Raw genomic sequence first — 19,844 nt, 5'->3', positions numbered from 1 at the left:
TTTTGGAAGTTGACACACACCCCATCAACTGCACTGACTTCATCAATCCTCTGTTACCTCATCAAAAAAACAGTACTATGTGTAGATTCTAGGTACGTGTGTGTAAAATGACAATTGGGAATTACTTTAACTTATTTCTTTTCATATAAAATGAAACTAAATCTACTTTAATAACTGTATAATTTAAAAAAAACTTGAGATCCACATCTCAACACACAGCCACATGGACGGTAATGGTTCCAGAAGGCAGCTCACTCCACCTTCTCGAGCAGTTAGGGATGGGCAATTGTAACGGTCACATCTCATGACCGAATATTTTTTTTAAAAATCCAAAAGTTAGGTTATGATTGTTATTCTTTGTTGCTGTGCATTGTTTATCTTGACTTGTATTGTCCAAAACTCTGTGCCCATATCCTAACTCTCACTATATCCCCTCACCCATCACTGATCTACATTGTCTCCTGGTCCAGCAATGCCTCAATTTTTAAAATTCTCATCCTTGATTTCAAATCTCTCCATGGCCAGGCCCCTCCCTGTCTCAAATTCCCTCCAGCCTTACAAACTTCCAAGATCTTTGTTCCTCCAAATCTGGTCTCTGAGCATCCCAAATTTTCATTGCTCAGACATCAATAACTGTCTTCAGCAGCCTCAGCCCTAAACCTCTTAAATTCCACCCCCACTTCCCTCAAACATCTCTGCCTACCCACCTACCTCTCGCTTGCTTTTAAGATGTTCTTTACGACTATCCCTTACATATAATACATACAAATTAGGGACAGGAGTAGGCCACTCATCTCCTCGAGCCTGCTTCGCCATTCAATAAGATTATGGCTGATTTGATTGTAACTTCAACCCCACATTCCTGCCTACCCCTGATAACCTTTCACCCCCTTGTTAATGAAGAATATATCTAGCTCAGCCTTAAAAAAAAAATTCAAAGACTTTGCTACCTTTTGAGGAAGAGTTCCAAAAAGAAAATTTCTCCTCATATCTGTCTTAAATTAGCGAGCCCTTATTTTTAAACAGTGATACCTAGTTCTAGATTCTCCCACAAGAGGAAACACCCTCTCTACATCCACCCTGTCAAGATCCCTCAGGATCCTAAAGGTTTCAATCAAGTCACCTCTTACTCTTCTGAATTCTAGTGGATGCATACCTTTGGTCACTAGCTCTAATATCTCATCATGTACCTCATAATGGCAAATTTTGTTTGATCGTGTTCCTGTGATGTGTCTTGGGACACTTTACTATGTTAAAGGCTCTATATAAATGAAGGTAGGAGACAAGATTCCACTTCAGCTGCTTAATTAATGGTAGACACAGTGGGAGTGGATCTTCCGTTGACTTGGGACCTACTGTAACTGATGTGTTAGGTTTTTTCCTTTAGTCAATTTAATGAACATTGAGGTGCGGAGTGGGCTGCTGTGGAGCTCCCTCTGTTGGAATCATTGCGACTGGCTTTTTCTAATGTCTGATTATTCCTAGTATAATGTTTGTGCATTTTCTGCTGCCAGAGTTGTTCCATTGGTAAAATGATTTCATATTTCACAAATTGGTGATTGAGGAATAAAATAGCTGAGATACTATCGAAACAGCAATATTCTCTGTCTCCTTGTGAATTTTTAAGATGGTTTCTGGATGATGAAGTTTCTTGGTTGCAAAGATTCCTTTAAGTACTAATGTCTGGGTTGACAGAATGTTGAGCTAGTATATTGCACTGACATTGCAGACTGCATTGACGAAGTCGGCAACTGTTACAAGGTATATCCTTTTTTTATCCAGAATGAATCATAACCACAAAATGATCATGGAAAATATGACAAAGCCTTGCATCATCCTGAGTCATGTAAATGCGTTGATGCAAATCTGCTTCCAGAACTCTGTCTGTGCTACTCTGCAGCAGCTTTCCAGCAATTGTATGAAAATATCTCCCAAGTGGTGACCTCCGTTCACTTTTACCCTCTTCCTGTGATCGGCTCTGCTTGGCGTTGTGACTGCAATTGGGAACTTGACAAGGGGCATTGTTCTGAGGGATCATCCAGCACATCACAACTGCAACAGAATTATTTTTCTCTTTTATAACTGATGTAGACAAACTATCCGATCTTAATTTGGCTGAAGTGATTAAACTTTAGCTTGCAAACCTTTTTCAATTGTAATTTTAAGTTCGAGAAGCCATCTCTCAAATGACCATGCAGAGTTTTGACGCTGGATGAAGTGTTCTCATTGGACTCTGACTGGTGGGGCCAAGAGTTAGGTGACACAACTGGGCTTCCTGCAGATCTGCACACCCATTTCCAATGATTTATTTTAATATAATAAACCACACTAATGCACTTGTATATAGATAGTTGCCTGTCCTATTTCTGTACACTTGCACTGTGTGCACTCAGCAGGCTGATTTTTATGACCGGGGTGCCCGTCTAGCAATTAAACACCTGATTTGGGCTGCAAGAGACTCTTGTCTGTGCAATGACTTCAAATGATGCTCAAAGCACATTGTCCAGGCTGGCAATTGACCAAAATAAAATGATGTGTTTACCACAAGCAGAGATGCAGGATGTCAGAGAGCCTCTGCTCAGCTCCATGTGCCCTTAAAGGAGAAAGTAAGCAAGGTTTAAGCTGCAAGCTTAGGCTTTCCTTAATCACTGCAGTTTGCAGAAGTTGGTTGAAGCAAAAGTTTATACCCACAGTGAAATTTGCTTGATATGCAAATATATTGGTTGTTGCCAAATGAATCACAATCCATATAGACAACAGGTACAGCGGATGTTATTTTATCATGTTATAAGCTCAGATAAGTGAAGGATTTTGTTTCGGTGCTTCCTGTTGAGCAATACTGAGCTGTTTTTTTTTTGAGAAGCTTCTCCAGATTTGGAATTGCGAATACAGCTATTAAGGTACAAGTGAATGTTTATTTTGTAATGTGTCTATCAGTTGGGGGGTGGGGGGAGGGGAATGTTAAATGAAGGTTGGTCTGCTGACCTGCAAATCCAGAGTAATGGCACATTTTTGAAGATTGGAAAAGACTGTATTCTACCTTAACCCATACAATGTGCTGATTAGTGCCTGTATGAACTTAACTTGAACCCACTCCCTTCCCCCATTGACCGGTTTTGCTAATTCAGATTCCTAACAATAGCATAACCTAAGAAATTTCTAGGGGTTCCTATCCTCCTGCTTTCTTGCCCGTCCTTCCATTTTTCTTCTGTCCTTTGTTTTCCTTGGGGTCTCCTTTTTTTTCACTCCCTTGCTCTCTATCATTATTTTTTTCTTGCTCTCTCGTATGTGTCTTGGATTGTACATTTTTTCTCATTCCTATAATACCTCCCCAACCACCTCAAACAGGTGCCTCCATTATGCTGAAAATGGTTCTGATTACCCATTTACAATTTACCGTGGCCTGGGATTTGGGTGGCGCCAGGGGCATGTTCACACTAGTTCTACTGCAAAAGCAGTCTGCTGGAATTTCAATCCAAGTCTCTCGAGATTGCCGAAAATTATGCCGCTGAACGAACCCTCCCCTGCCCCACAAAATCAGATTGCAGAAGAGGCCCTTCAGCCCATCGAGTCTGCATCGACACATGAGAAACCCCTGACCTACCTACCTAATCCCATTTACCAGCACTTGGCCCAGAGCCTTGAATGTTATGACGTGCCAAGTGCTTATCCAGGTACTTTTTAAAGGATGTGAGGCAACCCGCCTCCACCACCCTCCCAGGCAGCGCATTCCAGACCGTCATCATGCTCTGAGTAAAAATGCTTTTCCTCACATCCCCCCTAAACCTCCTGCCCCTCTCCATGAACTGACCCTTCAACTAAGGGGAACAGCTGCTCCCTATCCACCCTGTCCATGCCCCTTATAATCCTGTACACCTCGATCAGGTCGCCCCTCAGTCTTCTCTGCTCCAACAAAAACAACCCAAGTCTATCCAACCTCTCTTCATAACTTAAATGTTTCATCCCAGGCAACATCCTAGTGAATCTCCTCTGCACCCCCTCCAGTGCAATCACATCCTTCCTATAATGTGGCAACCAGAACTGTACACGGTACTCCAGCTGTGGCCTCACCAAGGTTCTATACAACTCCAACATGACCTCCCTACTTTTGTAATCTATGCCTCGATTGATAAAGGCAAGTGTCCAATGTGCCTTTTTCACCACCCCACTAACATGCCCCTCCGCCTTCAGAGATCTATGGACACACACGCCAAGGTCCCTTTGTTCCTCAGAACTTCCTAGTGCCATGCCGTTCATTGAATACTTCCTTGTCAAATTACTCCTTCCAAAGTGTATCACCTCACACTTTTCAGGGTTAAATTCCATCTGCCACTTATTTGCCCATTTGACCATCCCTTCTATATCTCCCTGTAGCCCAAGACGCTCAACCTCACTATTAACCACCTGGCCAATCTTTTCCACTTGAACTTTTTTTTCAATTTAAAAAAAGCAGTGTTTCTGCAAAAAAAAATTATCTCCTCCATCTTGAGAAACCAAGTGCACATATCCTTGCAGCAAAATCCAGATCTGAGTATAATTTGTAAAGAATGTGGGAACTTGCCTAAATATTTGTTGAAATGACTTATTTGTGTGTAAAGAGGCATTCGGAATGATTTGGAACTACAAACTCAACAGGACATGCGTTCTATTTACCTCCCAGTGCAGGTGATTTTTAAATCTGACCCACTTAATTTTGTTTTGTTGACTCCCATACTAAAGAAGTTTTGAAAAGCATTTAACCTTTATAAAATATATTCAATACTATTTTTATAGTATGCTTTTGCCGTTCTTTTCCTGGGCTCCCAAGCAACTCTCTGACCTTGAAGTCTGCCAAATGGAAGTAGTGTAGCGAAGCTGCAACCCTTGTCCTGCTCCTCATCCAGCTGTTTATCTGTGTGTCTTACCTTGGGATTTATCGATGTTGGGTAAATAGTTTTGCAGTGGTTGAACTTTACTTCAATCTTAATCAAATTAACATTTTCTTTGTTCTGCAAATCTCTTTCTGTAATTCTGTCCACGTCTGTCTTTTTTAAGGCCATGAGTTTGTTAGCCAACATAGTAAAGTTCCATTTTTGTCTCAGTTGATATCCTGGTATTTCTCCCAGTGGGTTGGCATCTCTGTTTATAGTTCCATCATTTTACTGTTAATGTCCTCAATGGCCTTGTCAATAAGATATTGGCTGCTGCTGCTCAGTCACCACAAGTGGTTTGCTGAGTGCAGCAGTTGATCCATTAGGAGTGAAACTTTGTCTCTGTTAGCTGTTAGTGTGATCTATGTATGAATTGGCTTCCCAGATGGCTCAATGACTAAGAGGTTTTCATCTCTGAAACGTATCATGGTGCAGTGCACATTTTGATGAATACCTCAATTAATGTCATGCTATTGCCTTGCCAGCTGCAGTCTTGTGGCAACATGAAATCTGACATCGGAGAATTTGATTCCCTAATAAATCAAAAGCTCAATTGAAGTTAACTTTTAATTATAGTAAATGCTTTCGAAAGACTTGTGTTGAATGGGATGTGTTGACTTTTTTTGTTAGTATATCTCTGTTTTCACAGTTTTTGAGCTTAAAAACATTGCTTTAAATTTGGTCTGCTCACATTTATAGTCTATGTAATTCCATGTATAGTTCTGGTTATCGCAACACTGGAAAGATGTGATTGCACTAGAGAGGGTAGAGAGGAGAATTGTGAGGATGTTGTGTAGGATTGGAGAATTTTAGCTATGAGGAAAGATTAAATTTTTTTAATTCATTCATTGGATGTGAACGTCATTGACTCGGCCGGCATTTATTGCCTATCCCTAATTGCCCTTGAAAAGGTGGTGGTGAGCTGCTGCCTTGAACCACTGCAGTCTGTGGTGTAGGTACACCCACAGTGCTGTTTGGGAGGGAGTTCCAGGATTTTGAGCCAGCAATAGTGGTAGAATGGTGACATATTTCCAAGTCAGGATGGTGAGTGGCTTGGAGGTGAACTTCCAAGTGGTGCTGTTCCCATGTAACTCTTGCCCTTGTCCTTCTAGATGGCAGTGGTTGTGGGTTTGGAAGGGGCTGCCTAAGGAGCCAATGAGTTCCTGCAGTGCTTCTTGTAGATGGTACACACTGCTGCCAGTGTGTGTTGGTGGTGGAGGGAGTGAATGTTTTTGGATGTGGTGCCAATCAAGTGGGCTGCTTTGTCCTGGATGGTGTCAGGCTTCTTGAGTGTTGTGGGGGCTGCATTCATCTAGGCAAGTGGAGAGTATTCCATCACACTCCTGATTTGTGCCTTGTAGTTTGTGAACAAGCTTTGGGGCGTCAGGGGATGAGTTACCTCTCGCACGATTCCTAGCCTCTGATTTGCTGTTTTAGCCACAGTATTTATATGGCTAGTCCAGTTCAGTTTCTGGTCAATGGTAACCCCCAGGATGTTGTTTGTGAGAGATTCAGTGATAAAGATGCCATTGAACATCAAGGAATGATGATTAGATTCTCTCTTATTAGCACTTGTGTGGTGTGAATGTTAGTTCCCACTTGTCAGCCCAAGCCTGGATATTGTCTAGTTCTTGCTGCATTTAGACATGGACTGTTTGAGTATCTGAGGAGTCACAAATGGTGCTGAACACTGTGCAATCATCAGTGAATATCCCCACTTCTGACCTGGGACTGTTTGCTTTGGAACACTGGGTTGACCGACGATTTATTTGGGGTGCATTAAATGATTGTGTCTAGATGGTGAATAGGAAAGGGGTCAGTAACCGGAGGCATAAATTTGAAGAAGGATTAGAGGGGAGCGGAGAACTGCCTGAATAGGTCACTGAGGCAGAAACCCTCATCATATTTAAGAAGTACTTGGAATGGACGCTTGGAAGAGCCTTAACCTAAAGGGCTACAGACCAAGTGGTACTAGGCTGGATAACTCTTTTTCGGCCAACATAGATAAGACTGACCAATTGGCTTCCCTCTACACCGTAAATTTTCCACAATTCATTGACGGGCAGAATGGGTTAAAAAAGTTGTGACTGGGTGTCTGAAATAGTGTCAATAGGTGGAAATCTGCAGTGGCCTTCAGTTTTATTATATAAGATGTATTGCTTCTTTTGGTGTTTCCATCTCTTCAAGAAGGGAGACAAATAAAATTGAAACAACCCGGGGACCAACAGTAAAGGAAATGTTATGACAATTTTAGAGCATATGCTGCTTTTTTTCTGTGTCGTAAGTGATAACACACCATTAAAAGTGAAGGCAGGTTGAAGTGGTATGGGCAGAGAGCGGTTTAAATACGTTTTCTCTCTATTCCGCCACCCCCCCCCCCCCCCCCACCCCCCTCCAAACTCTTGAAGTGGATACCAGCAGGGGTTTAGATCCTTTCACGTTCACAATCCTCTGCATTTCACCTAGGTGCTCAGTGTGCCATGTGACAACCGAGACCATGGTATTTGGTAATGGTGGGCACCATGTTGGTGCTCTTTTCAGCAGAGGTCACTAGCATTTCTGGCAGATTCTCTTTTGCCCAATAATAGCACCACCTCCAGTGCAGTTCAGCTAACTCTCCAAAAACCCAGGGGTTGAACCTAGATCCTTTTACTGTTGTATCTTATTGCCTTAAAATCCACTTGGTCACAGAGCCTTTGGGTAATTCTTAAATATGAACAGGCAGCTACAACCTTAAGATTTATTTGTACTTTCTAGGCAACATCATCACCAGCCTATCTGAAATAATTGAATTAATTTTTGACATTTTCCTTTTTCCTTTCTATACTGTTACATGTTTGGGCTGTTTTTGTTTTACAGTGAATGTTGATAACATCGGGGAGACTAGATTTAAGTGTATTGCCAGCATGTTGGAGCTGAATTAATAAATGCCATTGAAATTTAAGTCTCTGATCAGCTCTTGGTTAATGACTCCCTCTACTAATGTTAATTTAGCTTCCTCACATTTGATAGCTCATTAACTTCTCTCAGCTAAATGTTCCCCTCTTGTCACTTTGATAAATGCGGATGATATCCCTCCTCCCTGCCCCCTCAAGCCCCTGCCGCCAAAAAATATTTAAAGAAAATCTTTAGGGGTGCTCCCAAACATGTAGCTGCCTTATTGTATATTTTAATTGAGTTCACAAGCTGTTGTCCTGTGTGGATGGGATGATTGCAGACATCAGACTACCTGAAGGCCACAATAATGAGCTGAAAGTTGACTGAAAATATTACTATCATACAAATCTCATTTGTATCATTTGGAATTGGAAGGTTATGTTGGTGAACACTGTTCAATTTTTCCCTAGACTTTATTTCAAAGTCATCATCCTTTCATAATTTTTTTAGGTTGCTGATATACCTCCTGCAGTTTAATTTGTGCATTTTGAGGTTATGCTTCACATTCTCTTTGTGCTGTATTACACTTTTCTGTCTCCAAGGCATGTTCTTGTGCCTCTCCCAGCTCGCCTATTGGCTCTGCTGCCATTTGCTTTCTATGTCTGCTCTCCTTTTTAAAAGCTTGATCGTGCTGAATGGTGGAGCAGGCTTGAGGGGCCATGTGGTCTACTCTGCTCATATTTCTTATGTTCAAAACAAACCTCTAAAATACACCACTGCAAATCCTGCTGTTTCCCAATGGAGATTTGGGTGGTGCTACAATAAAAGCAGTGTAAGCATTAGTTGCATTGCCGGAAATGTTGAGGCTGGCTGGGCCCAAATGGAAGAGGATGGTGACTTTAGCACAGATCTTTATTATGAACTAATAGGTGTGGAAGTTTAGATTTATAATTGGTCAAGCTCTAACCTGCCTTTACAGGACCCTGGGTCACTGTCAGTAATGAAAACCCATGTGATTATTATTGGTAGTGTGATTGCTGAAATTGAAACCGTGGCCCTAGTTACTTATAATAAATTGTCTCAAAAAGTCTGATTTATTAAAATATAGCATTTATATAAAGGGGAACCAGGTACACAATGAATTGAAGCATTGGCATTTCCTGTCCAGGAGCTTTATTCTAGCTAGCTGAAAACCTTTTCTTCAACAAGCCACTTCGTAATGAGTTAACAGCACAGCACAGAGTCAGTTCCAACTTGGCTCAGTCTCAGCTGGGCCACAAGGATCGCTTGTGTAAAAAGACAATGGTGGTCAAATGAGGCCGATGAGTGAAGTCCATTGCTGGGGAAAGAGTGGAGGGAACTCCCCCTGGCTAGTTTCCCTGATTTGCTGTATGCTTTTTTGCTCTATGTATGGTCTGAACAGCTGAGGGCAGGAAGGTACCTGGTTGGGTCTGCAGTCTGTTGCCTTGGTTGATCTGAGCCATACAGGAGTAGGTCTCTATAATTAGCCCTGTGTCCAGGCAGTGGAAAACTAACAAGGATGCTCACACTTGTCGCCTGTCCGGTGGCCCCTACAGGAATTGCATGAGTCTGGAATATGGGTGAAGAAACCTTGGCTGTAAATTCCCATTGGGCGAATCACAGCTCTGAAGTACCAATTGAATCCTGACCCAACATATTTCAGGAAGGCACAAAGTTGCTGTGAATTTTTTTGTTGAACATTGCGTAGTGCCATGATAAGGAAGGAAAAAACACTGAATGGCACCTGGAAATTTTAGACTTTAAAAATAAGACCTGAGTTTTTAAAAATGCACACAAGCCACTGGCTGGAATGCTGCAGGGCAACTCCCTAAGAGGTAATGGAACCCCTCCCTGTTGCCAGACAAGCTACTTTTAAAGACATCGAGAAACTAATTGCTCCCTCTGGTAGAGACAATGGGACATAATGGGAGATGAGTATCATCTCATCAAGAAATCTTGTGGGCAATGCCCAGGCAGATTTGTGAATTTGCTTCCCACTTGGAATATACAAAGGAGGGGTTAAAAGTGAGCTGAAAAGCTGCCCTGGTGTCTGTCTGTCTGTCTGCCTGTCTGGTGGGTGTTCTGAGAGAGCAAGTGCTGAAAGTTTGACACCGAAGTAATGGCCACACTCACTACCCCTCCAAATTGCCATTTGGCAGGTATCCCAATTTCTCTCCCTCTCTACTGAAATCAACACTACTGGAACTTCAAAACCGACAATTTGCATTCTTTTAACCTGTAAAATGGTACATACATGTGTTTTATCCTTTCTTGCCTCTGGTAGTTAATAAATTTACTCTTACCTTCAACTCTAGAAAGTCTGATCAAGTTGACTCCTTCAAAACCAGAATGATTGGGTCTGGGAAAAAGATATCCATGAAAGGGATCCTTTTTAGATTAAATCTTGTTGCGACCAAAAGGGGGAGGGGGGTTGCTGAATAAAAACAGGGAGCCAGTTCATTCCTCCTCACCTGGAGCATAACAATTTAGGGATGTCCCAGCCAGATGGTGACAAATTGAGGGATCTCGCTTTGGGGAACCTCACCTGAGGGTGGGTCGTAGCAATAGCATCAAATATTACTTTCTTTTTTTTTAAGAAGACATTAATTCTTAAATGGTGGCTCAAGAGCATGTGAAGCACTGGAGATTTCAGCACTTGATTCTGGAAGTTGCAATGTGTTCAATCTAAAGTGATATCGGTCTCTGTCCTTTCAAAGGCTTTAATGGAGGGTGGTGAGGGGATTAAAGCACCATTCACAAAAGGGAGAATGAATTCTGTAGTTTTAAATACACAGCCAAAGTTCTTCTTTTAACATTTCTGAGGAGGTTGCATGTAACTTCACTTCAGGCCCCTCTTGCAAGTAATTTGAGTAAGAAATCCAACCATCCATTGATGAGTGTAAATTGGGCTTGCTGCAGTATCAAATACGCTGGAAGAGAGAGGGGGCTGGAGATGAACTGCAGTTTGCAATACTAGCATTTTGCTATCGTCAATGAGGTTCTTTTTCAAAGTCCTTTTGACAAAATTGATGTTACCTCCTTCTGTTTGGAATGTATTGGATTCCGACATTTAGGGACATTTTGTTTCTGTAGATGTAACCATGTGTCTGAACTTCCTGTAACTATTTTGATTTGTGTGAGCAATAGAATATGATTCAGCTAGTGGCTGAAGTGCTAAATCTATATTTTCTGCTCTGCTTTTTGAAGTGCTATAATTAAAGCAATTGACTTGCTTTGTGGTTTAATAGTCATCTGTCTTGATTTCAAGCAGCTAATTATTGTCTGATTATTCTGAGAGCTGTTTTTGCTGACTTGTAACTGCTTGGTTCTTTGTAGTTAGTTCCTTGTTGAATTATTTCCATTATCTCCAGCTTTTTATTGCAGTCGTTTGCTCTCTAGTCATTTCTTTCAAAATCTGTAACTGGAAGTGCCTCCTGGGCTATGCCTGAGTTCTGATTTTCTTCATGTTTCATTGACTGACAATGGAGTGGGTGAAACAGTTGCCAGGAAGCACTTTCAGCTGCCATTTGGTCTTTAGCTGTCAGATTTTTGAGGAAACAGGTTCAGTAAGAACATATTGAACATATTGAACTTGAAGGATTTATAGAACTTGTTTTAATCAAAGAGATTTTCCAATTAATTACTGCTGGAACTGAATTGCTCAGTAAGATAACCTACCAAGACTTAGAATTAGGTTTATTGCAAAGCTAGTCATTTTCTCTGCCTTGTCTGTTACCACACAGACCCAGCCGACCTTCTGCCTACTTTGCTACCTCCTTGATACCTCCTTTCTATCCTGACTTGTGCTGGCCACATTTTTGACCCCACTCCCTTGGACTTGATGTTTAACCCACTCCTTTTGGTTGCAAACCAGAAGTTCGTAACCCACGTCTCCAACTAACACATGTCTCCACCTGGAAATCACCACTTGAGGATGTCCAGTTTGTTTAAAATTAACAAGAACAGAAAATGCTGGAAAAACTCAAAAAGTCTAACAGCATCTGTGGAGAGAAAAAAAATGGAGTTAACGTTTCGAGTCCGTATGGCTAAATGCTCTGAAGAAGAGTCATACGGACTCGAAACATTAACTCCATTTTTTTTCTCTCCACAGATGCTGTTAGACTTGCTGAGTTTTTCCAGCATTTTCTGTTTTTGTTTTGGGTTTCCGGCATCCTCAGTATTTTGCTTTTATCTTTGTTTAAAATTAAGGCTTATCAAGATTTTTAACACTCTGCAAACTGGCAGTCAAGAAAAGGGATAAAATAATAGTGTGCAATTGCAAATGTTTCACTTTAGACACTGCCTGAACTCTGTTATTCACACTTTACGTGCAGTGAGCACTATGTATATATGATTTTCAGCACAAATGGGCTTGTTTCTTTCATGACCATCTGTGATGGATTTGGGTCCACAGTGCACATTGGCCCACGATTAGGGTGAATTATGTGGCCTGACATATGACTGATGCTACAAATTTCTACACTTTGCCTTTTGAAGTGCTTTTGGTTCATGATTGCTGCAAATTTACTTCTTACATAAGTCCCCAAGTTGATGAAAACATCCCTGTCTGGTTGATGAGCTGCTTGGCCTGCAAAATCATCAATTTCACTCTGGAGCTATATTAACAGAATTTGGGGATTGTTGTGGCCAGTGCTGCAGTAATGGCAACTTGTCTGAGGGTTTGGAGAGGGGAAAACCCTTTTAATTTGCACGTATCCATCCTATACTTTACCTGGTACTAGTTTTGAAGCTGTGGCTGAAAGCTTGGAAATATCCTGATCTCCAGCACTAACGTCTCTCTTTTGATGGATCTGATGCAGCAAAGCAGATTTGGAAGAATGTGTAACAAAAGCAGAAAATGCTGGAAAAACTCTGCAGGTCTAACAGCATCTGCGGAGGGAAAGACAGGGTTAATGTTTCGAGTCTGTATGATTCTCCAGAGCAATACAGACTCAATTCAATCTGTGGAGTTTTTCCCGCATTTTTGGTTTTTGTTTCAGATTTCCAGCATCCACAGTATTTTGCTTTTATCTCGGATGAATGTGTGCTGTGTATGCCACCTTCACTGAGTGTGTTGGAGACATCTGCCTGCCAGCTATAGGATACTGTAGAATGGGGCCCATGTGCGGACTCTCTTCATGAAGGCTACTGACTGAAGGTGCTACATGTAAACAAATATTGACTTTTCGGATAGTAATTGCTTTAAAACCATTGTTGTGAACACCACCCTTTGGCAAAAACCCAAGTTGAATCAGCTGATAATTTGTACTGAGATGTGCTATGTTAAACCTCCTTGACCTCATCCCAAGCTTCGGCTAGCTTGCTTGCTGCTCTGCTATTGTAACCTATCTTTTTTTAAAATAAAATTTTAAATCTTTTCATAGGTTTATAAGCCCAGTGGCCCAGATGGTAATACAGGGAGGGGACAGAGGATACACCTTCAGCTGTGGGACACAGCTGGTCAGGAGAGGTGGGTGTTTATCATTTTCAAGGGTTTTTTTGGAAGGATTATGAGATGAGATCTATGGGAACTCTTTGCACTTGATTCCACTATTTTCAGTATACAATATTGAAATATCTCCTCCTCCCAACCAGAGGCTCCACCATTCTGACCACGCACAGCGTGCACACACGATTTTCATTAAAGTTGTTCAATCCTGCAGCTTATCTCTAAGTGGAACCAAGTTCATGTATGTCTGTAGTTATTCTATACAGGAAACGGCACCGATTTGCACTGTGTGGTGAAGCCTATTTTGTTGCTCTTCCAGCTTGAATTGGACTATTGGTCTTATTCCATTACCTGTCACGTAAAAAATTCTTGCTTCTTACTGCAACAGGCAAGACATTAACAGATGAAAGAGTAAGACAGTGAAGCTGTGAACCTGGCTGATTTTGTTCCATTAATGAGACATATTTGACCAGCCTTGAGCCCAACCCCTCAGTCGTCTCTTCCATCAGGTGTGCTGTCGTTTCCCCAACTCCAGTATATCAAGTCTTTTACCTGGGCCTTCCCCTGTGTTCCCTCAGAAACTTGCATTCATATAGCATCTTCCACTGCCTCTGTCCCAAAGTGCGTTACAGCCAATGAAGAACTTTTGAAGTATGGTTGAGGGAACCAACAAGAGGGAAAAACATACCTGACCCCATCCTCAGCAACCTGCCTGCTGTAGCTGCATCTGTCCACGACAGTATTGGTAAGAGTGACCACCGCACAGTCCTTGTGGAGACGAAGTAATGTGGGAAATGTGGAAGACACCTTGTACAACAAGGCACACCAAACAATCTTTGCTAATGACCAGATAATGGGTTGGATTTTACAAGCCCTTGTTGGGTGTTTTCGACAGTGGGGGGGGGGGGCGGGGGTGGAGGGGCATGTAAAATATGATGTGACCTTCCCACCTACCCCAACCCGGTCCTCATAAAATGGGGGTTGGGTAAGGGGCCCACTAGCCCACAGGTCCTTGTGCCTATTGAGGCCCTAAGTGACCAATTAATGGCTGCTTAAGGATCTCAATCCGTTGGCGAGAGTAGAAAGGCTATTTTTTTCACCAAAACTGGTGAAAGGGCAGTAAGGATGGGGGAGGGGTAGTGTACATACTTTGGGGGATTCCCCCTCCCCCCCACCACCAAGATTGTAGACCCTGCCCTACCTCTAAAACCTGGTCCCCCACCCCTTTGCCACTCTCCTGATCCCTCCCTGCCCAAAAAGTGGAGGCGATTGTGGTATTGTCACTAGACTAGTTACCCAGAGACTCAGGGTAATGCTCTGGGGACTGGGTTCGAATCCCACCACAGCAGATGGTGGAATATGAACTCAATAAAATACCTGGAATTAAGAGCCTAATGATGACGATGAAACCATGTCAAATATAATTTTTTAAAAATCCATTTGTTTTACTAATATCCTTTAGGGAAGGAAATCTGCCATTCTTACCTGGCCTAACTTACATGTGACTCCAGACCCACAGCAATGTGGTTGACTCTTAAATGCCCTAGCAAGACACTCAGTTGTATCAAACTGCCAAAATCAAGTCAATAAGAAGTAAAACAGGGCGGACCACCCAGCATCAATCTAGGCACCGGAAATGACAATGGCAAACTTACTTCTGTCGACCTTCCAAAGTCATCCTTACTAACATCTGTGGACTTCTGACAAAATTGGGAGAGCTGTCTCACAGACTAGCCAAGCAACAGCCTGTCATAGCCATACTCATAGAATTGTACCTTACAGATGATGTCCCAGACACCATCATCACCAGCCCACCAGCAGGACAGGCCCAGCAGAGGTGATGGCACAGTGGTATACAGCTGGGAGAGAGTTGCTGTGGGTGTCCTTAACATCGGCTCTAGAGGCCATGAAGTCTCATGGCATCAGGTCAAACTTGGGAAAGGAAACATCCTGATTACCACGTATCGTTCCCCCCACCCCCCACCCCCCAGCCCACCCCACTCAGCTGATGAATCAGTGCTCCTCCATGTTGAACACCACTTGGAGGAAGCACTGAGGGTGTCACAGCTGCAGAATGTACTCTGGGTGGGGGACTTCAATGTCCCTCACCAAGAGTGGCTCAGTAACACCACTACAGACCAAGATGGCTGAGTCCTAAATGACATAGCTGCAGACCCAGTCTAGCAGCTAAGTGGTGAGGGAACCAACAAGAGGGAAAAACATACTTGACCCCATCCTCACCAACCTGCCTGCTGCAGTTGCATGTGTCTGTGACAGTATCGGCAGGAGTGACCACCGCACAGTCCTGGTGGAGACGACGTCTTGTCTTCACATTGAGGATACCCTCCATCCTGTTCTGTGGCACTACCAACATGCTAAATAGGATAGATTTCGAACAGATTTAGCAACTCAACACTGGGCAACCATGAGGCGCTGTGGGCCATCAGCAGCAGCAGAATTGTACTCCAGCACAAACTGTAACCTCATGGCCTGGCATATCCTGCACTCTACCATTACCACCAAGCCAGGGGATCAACCCTGGTTCAATGAAGGAGGGCATGTCAGGAGCAGCACCAGGCATACCAAAAAATGAGGTGACAACCTGGTGAAGCTACAACACGTGACTACTTGCAATCCAAACAATATAAGCAGCAAGTAATACACCAAGCTAAGTGATCCCACAATCAACGGATCAGATCCAAGCCCTGGAGACCTGCCACTTCCGGTTGTAAATGGTGGTGGACAATTAAACAAATCACTTGAAGAAGGGGTTCTACAAATATCCCCATCCTCAATGACATGGGTGCCCAGCACATCAGTGGAAAAGATGAGGCTGAAGCATTTACAACAATCTTCGAACAGAAGTGCTGAATGGATGATCCATCTCTGCCTCCTCCGGAAGTCCCCAGCCTCACAGTGCCAGGCTTCAGCCAAGTCACTCCACATATCAAGAAACGGCTGAATGCACTGGATACTGCAAAGGCTATGGGCCCTGGCAATATTCTGGCAATAGTACTGAAGACTTGTGCTTCAGAACTTGCCGCATCCCTAGCCAAGCTGTTTCAGTACAGCTACGACACTGGCATCTACCCTGTGATGTTGAAAATTGTCCAGGTATGTCCTGTACACCAGAAGCAGAACAAATCCAACCCTTCCAGTTACTGTCCCACTGATGCTCAGTTTGGGTTCTGGCAGGGTCACTCAGCTCCTGACCTCATTAGAGCCTTGCTTCAAACATGGACAAAAGGGGTGAACGTCCGAGGTGAGGTGAGGGTGACTGTCCTTGACATCAAGGCAGCATTTGACCGAGTGTGGCCTCAGGGAAAAAGCAAAACTGGAGTCAATGGGAATTGGTGGTAAGTGGGTGCTGCTGGTGGCGGGGGGGGGACTCTCTGCTGTTTGGAGTCATATCTAGCATAAAGGAAGATGGTTGTGGTTGTTGGAGGTCAATCATCTCAGTTCCAGAACATCACTGCAGGGAGTTCCTCAGAGTAGTGTCCTAGGCCCAACCATCTTCAGCTGCCTCATCAATGACCTATCCTTCCCCCCCACACCCCCCCGCCCCCCCATCAAAAGGTCAGAAGTGGGGGTGTTTGCTGATGATTGCACAATGTTCAGTACCATTCAGTGGCTCCCCTGATACTGAAGCAGTCCATGTCCAAATGCAGCAAGACCTGGACAATATCCAGGCTTGGGAATGTTACTTGCCACTTAAGTGCCAGGCAATGGCAGCAAGTTAAACAGACCCAGGGCAATGCTGTGGGGACCCAGATTTGAATCCCACCACACTAGATGATAAAATTTAAATTTGATTAAAAATCTGGAAGTAAGAGTTCAATGATGACCATGAAACCATTGTCAATTGTTGTAAAAACCCATCTGGTTCACTAATGTCCTTTTTAGGGAAACAAACCTGGTGTCCTTACCTGGTCTGGCCTACATGTGACTCCCGACCCACAGCAATGTGGTTGACTCTTAAATGCCTCCTCTGAACAAGGGTAAGTAGGGATGGACAATAAATGCTGGCCTAGCCAGCGATGCCCATATCTCATGAATGAATATCTTTTAAAAATGACCATCTCCAACAAGACAGAATCTAACCATCGGCCCTTGACATTCAATGGCATTACCATCAATGAATCCTCCACTATCAATAGCTGGGGGGGTTACCATTGGCCAGAAACTGAACTGGGCTAGCCATATACTGTGGCTATGAGAGCAAGTCAGAGGCTAGGAATCCTGCGGCAAGTAACTCACCTCCATACTCCCCAAAGCCAGTCCACCATTTGCAAAGCAGAAGCCCCAATTGTGATGGAAAACTCTCCACTTGCCTGGATGAGTGCAGCTCCATCAACAGTCAAGAAGCTTGACACCATCCAGGCAAAGCAGCCCACTTGATTGACACCCCTTCCACCAACATTCACTCCCTCCTCCAGTGACGCATAGTGGTACCAGTGACGCACAGTAGTAGCAGTGTGTACCATCTACCAGATGCACTGCCAGGATTCACCAAGGGTCTTTAGACAGCACCTTCCAAACCCATGACCACTACCATTTAGAAGGACAAGGGCAGTAGACATGGGAACATTGCCACCTGAAAGTTCCCCTCCAAGCCACTCACCATCTGACTTGGAAACATATCGCTGTTCCCTCGCTGTCGCTGGGTCAAAATCCCAGAACTCCATCCCGAACAGCACTGTGGGTGGTACCTACACCAGAGGTTCAAGAAGGCAGCTCACCACCATCTCAAGGCCAATTAGGGTTGGGCAATAAATCTTGGCCTAACCAGCGAAGCCCACATCCAATGAATAATTTTTTTTTAAAAAGCCTGGGATGTACCTGGGTCCAGGTGCCAGTGATCATCTACATGGAGCTGCTAGCTGTCCCAGCTGCACCCACTAGTGAGTTCTGGCACCTCTGGGACTGCAAGAGCTGCTGGGCCAATCAGATTGGCCTGCAGCTCTCAAGAGTGTGACTTCCTTCCACTGAGGTACAAAAGTCTTGACCCTCTGCTTGTTAAGGCCACTGATGGGCAGTCTTTTTAAAGCTGGTTGGTTTGTGACCGACATCTACGGGGGTGGGGGTGGGAGGATAAGTAATACACGCCCCTGTAAAATTCAACCCAATGCTTTTTGGTGCTGTTTGAGAGATAAATGTTGACCAGAAAGATTGCAAGCCCTCTCTGAAATGTTTACCAAATTTTTAGTCGCACAATTTTGATTTCGTACACACACAGTAAACATCAGTTTCTATGGTGCCACACTAGGCCTAATTCTACTTGAATTTTGCTCGCTTCCTGTAAACAACAACAAAATTGCACCACTGCAAAAGACAAGGAATTGTATAGAGCAAGCCTCCATGTATAATATGTGGGAGAGGTAGCCACGAGCAAGAATTCATAGCGTATTCGGGACAGTTTCCTAGAACAATGTATTGTGGATCCAACCAGAGATCAGGTGATTTTGGATTTAGTCATGTGTAATGAGGCAGGTTTAATAAATAAGATCAAAGTAAAAGATCCCCTAGGAAACAGTGACAATAACAAGGTAGAATTTAGCATTCAGTTTGAGAGTGAGAAACTTGGGTCGGAAACAACTATGCTAAACTTAAAGAAGGGTAATTACAAAGGAATGAGGAGAGAGTTGGCTGAGTGGACTGGGAAAGGAGTTTAGCAGAGAAGATGGTTGATGAACAATGGCAGACGTTCAAGAAAATAGTTCATGACTCACAACAAAGATATATCCCAATGAAGAAGAAGGATTCTAGGAAGAGGATAAACCAACTATGGTTAACCAAGGAAGTTAAGGAGTGTATCAAATTGAAAGAAAAAACATAAGATTACGGTAAGCCAGAGGATTGGGAAAGTTTTAAAAACCAACAAAAGATGACCAAAAAAAATAGAGAGAGAAAATAAATGGGTAAACCAGCAAGTAATATAAAAACGGACAGTAAGAGCTTCTTTAAATATATAAAAAGGATGAGCGAGGCCAAAGTGAAAATCGGCCCCTTGGAGAATGAGGCTGGGGAAATAATAATGGAGAACCAGGAAATGGCAGAAGAGTTAAATAAATACTTTGCATCAGTCTTCATGGTAGAAGACACTAATAGAAATCCAAAAATGCTAAATAATAAAGGGGCAAAAGTGGGGGAGGAAATAAACACAATAACTATCACTGGAGAAAAGGTACTAGGGAAACTAATGGGACTAAAGGTGGATAAGTCCCCTGAACCTGATGGGTTGCATTGTGGGATATTAAAGGGAGTAGCTGCAGAGATAGTGGATGCACTGGTAGTAATCTTCCAAGAATCCATAGATTCTGGAAAGTCCCAGAGGGTTGGAAAATACCAATATAACGCCCTTATTCAAAAAGGGAGGGAGACAAAAAACAGGTAACTATGGGCCAGTTAGCTTAACATCCATCACTGGGAAAATGTTAGAGTCTATTATAAAGGATGTAATAGAGCATTTAGAAATGCCTAATATAATCAAGCAGAGTTAGCATGGCTTCATGAAGGGGAAATCATGCCTGACAAATTTATTAGAATTCTTTGAGGAGGTACAAGCAGGATTGATAAAGGGGAAACAG

At 43.1% G+C, this 19,844-nt stretch overlaps 1 protein-coding gene across 5 annotated transcripts in view; it reads left to right on the top strand.

Moving 5' to 3' along the window:
* Positions 1–19,844, top strand: part of rab27a (RAB27A, member RAS oncogene family) — a 126,634-nt gene that overhangs the window by 83,356 nt on the left and 23,434 nt on the right. For all 5 annotated transcript variants that reach the window (XM_041175141.1, XM_041175140.1, XM_041175142.1 and 2 more), the window contains one exon: positions 13,193–13,278. In XM_041175141.1, coding sequence (XP_041031075.1) covers positions 13,193–13,278 — 86 coding nt within the window. The remainder of the gene's footprint in view (positions 1–13,192; positions 13,279–19,844) is intronic.

This window comes from Carcharodon carcharias, chromosome 26, assembly GCF_017639515.1.
Source record: "Carcharodon carcharias isolate sCarCar2 chromosome 26, sCarCar2.pri, whole genome shotgun sequence".
NCBI classification, from domain to species: Eukaryota; Metazoa; Chordata; class Chondrichthyes; order Lamniformes; family Lamnidae; genus Carcharodon; species Carcharodon carcharias.
The sequence above is the reverse complement of the archived record's forward strand: the minus strand, read 5'-3'. Positions and strand labels throughout refer to the sequence as shown.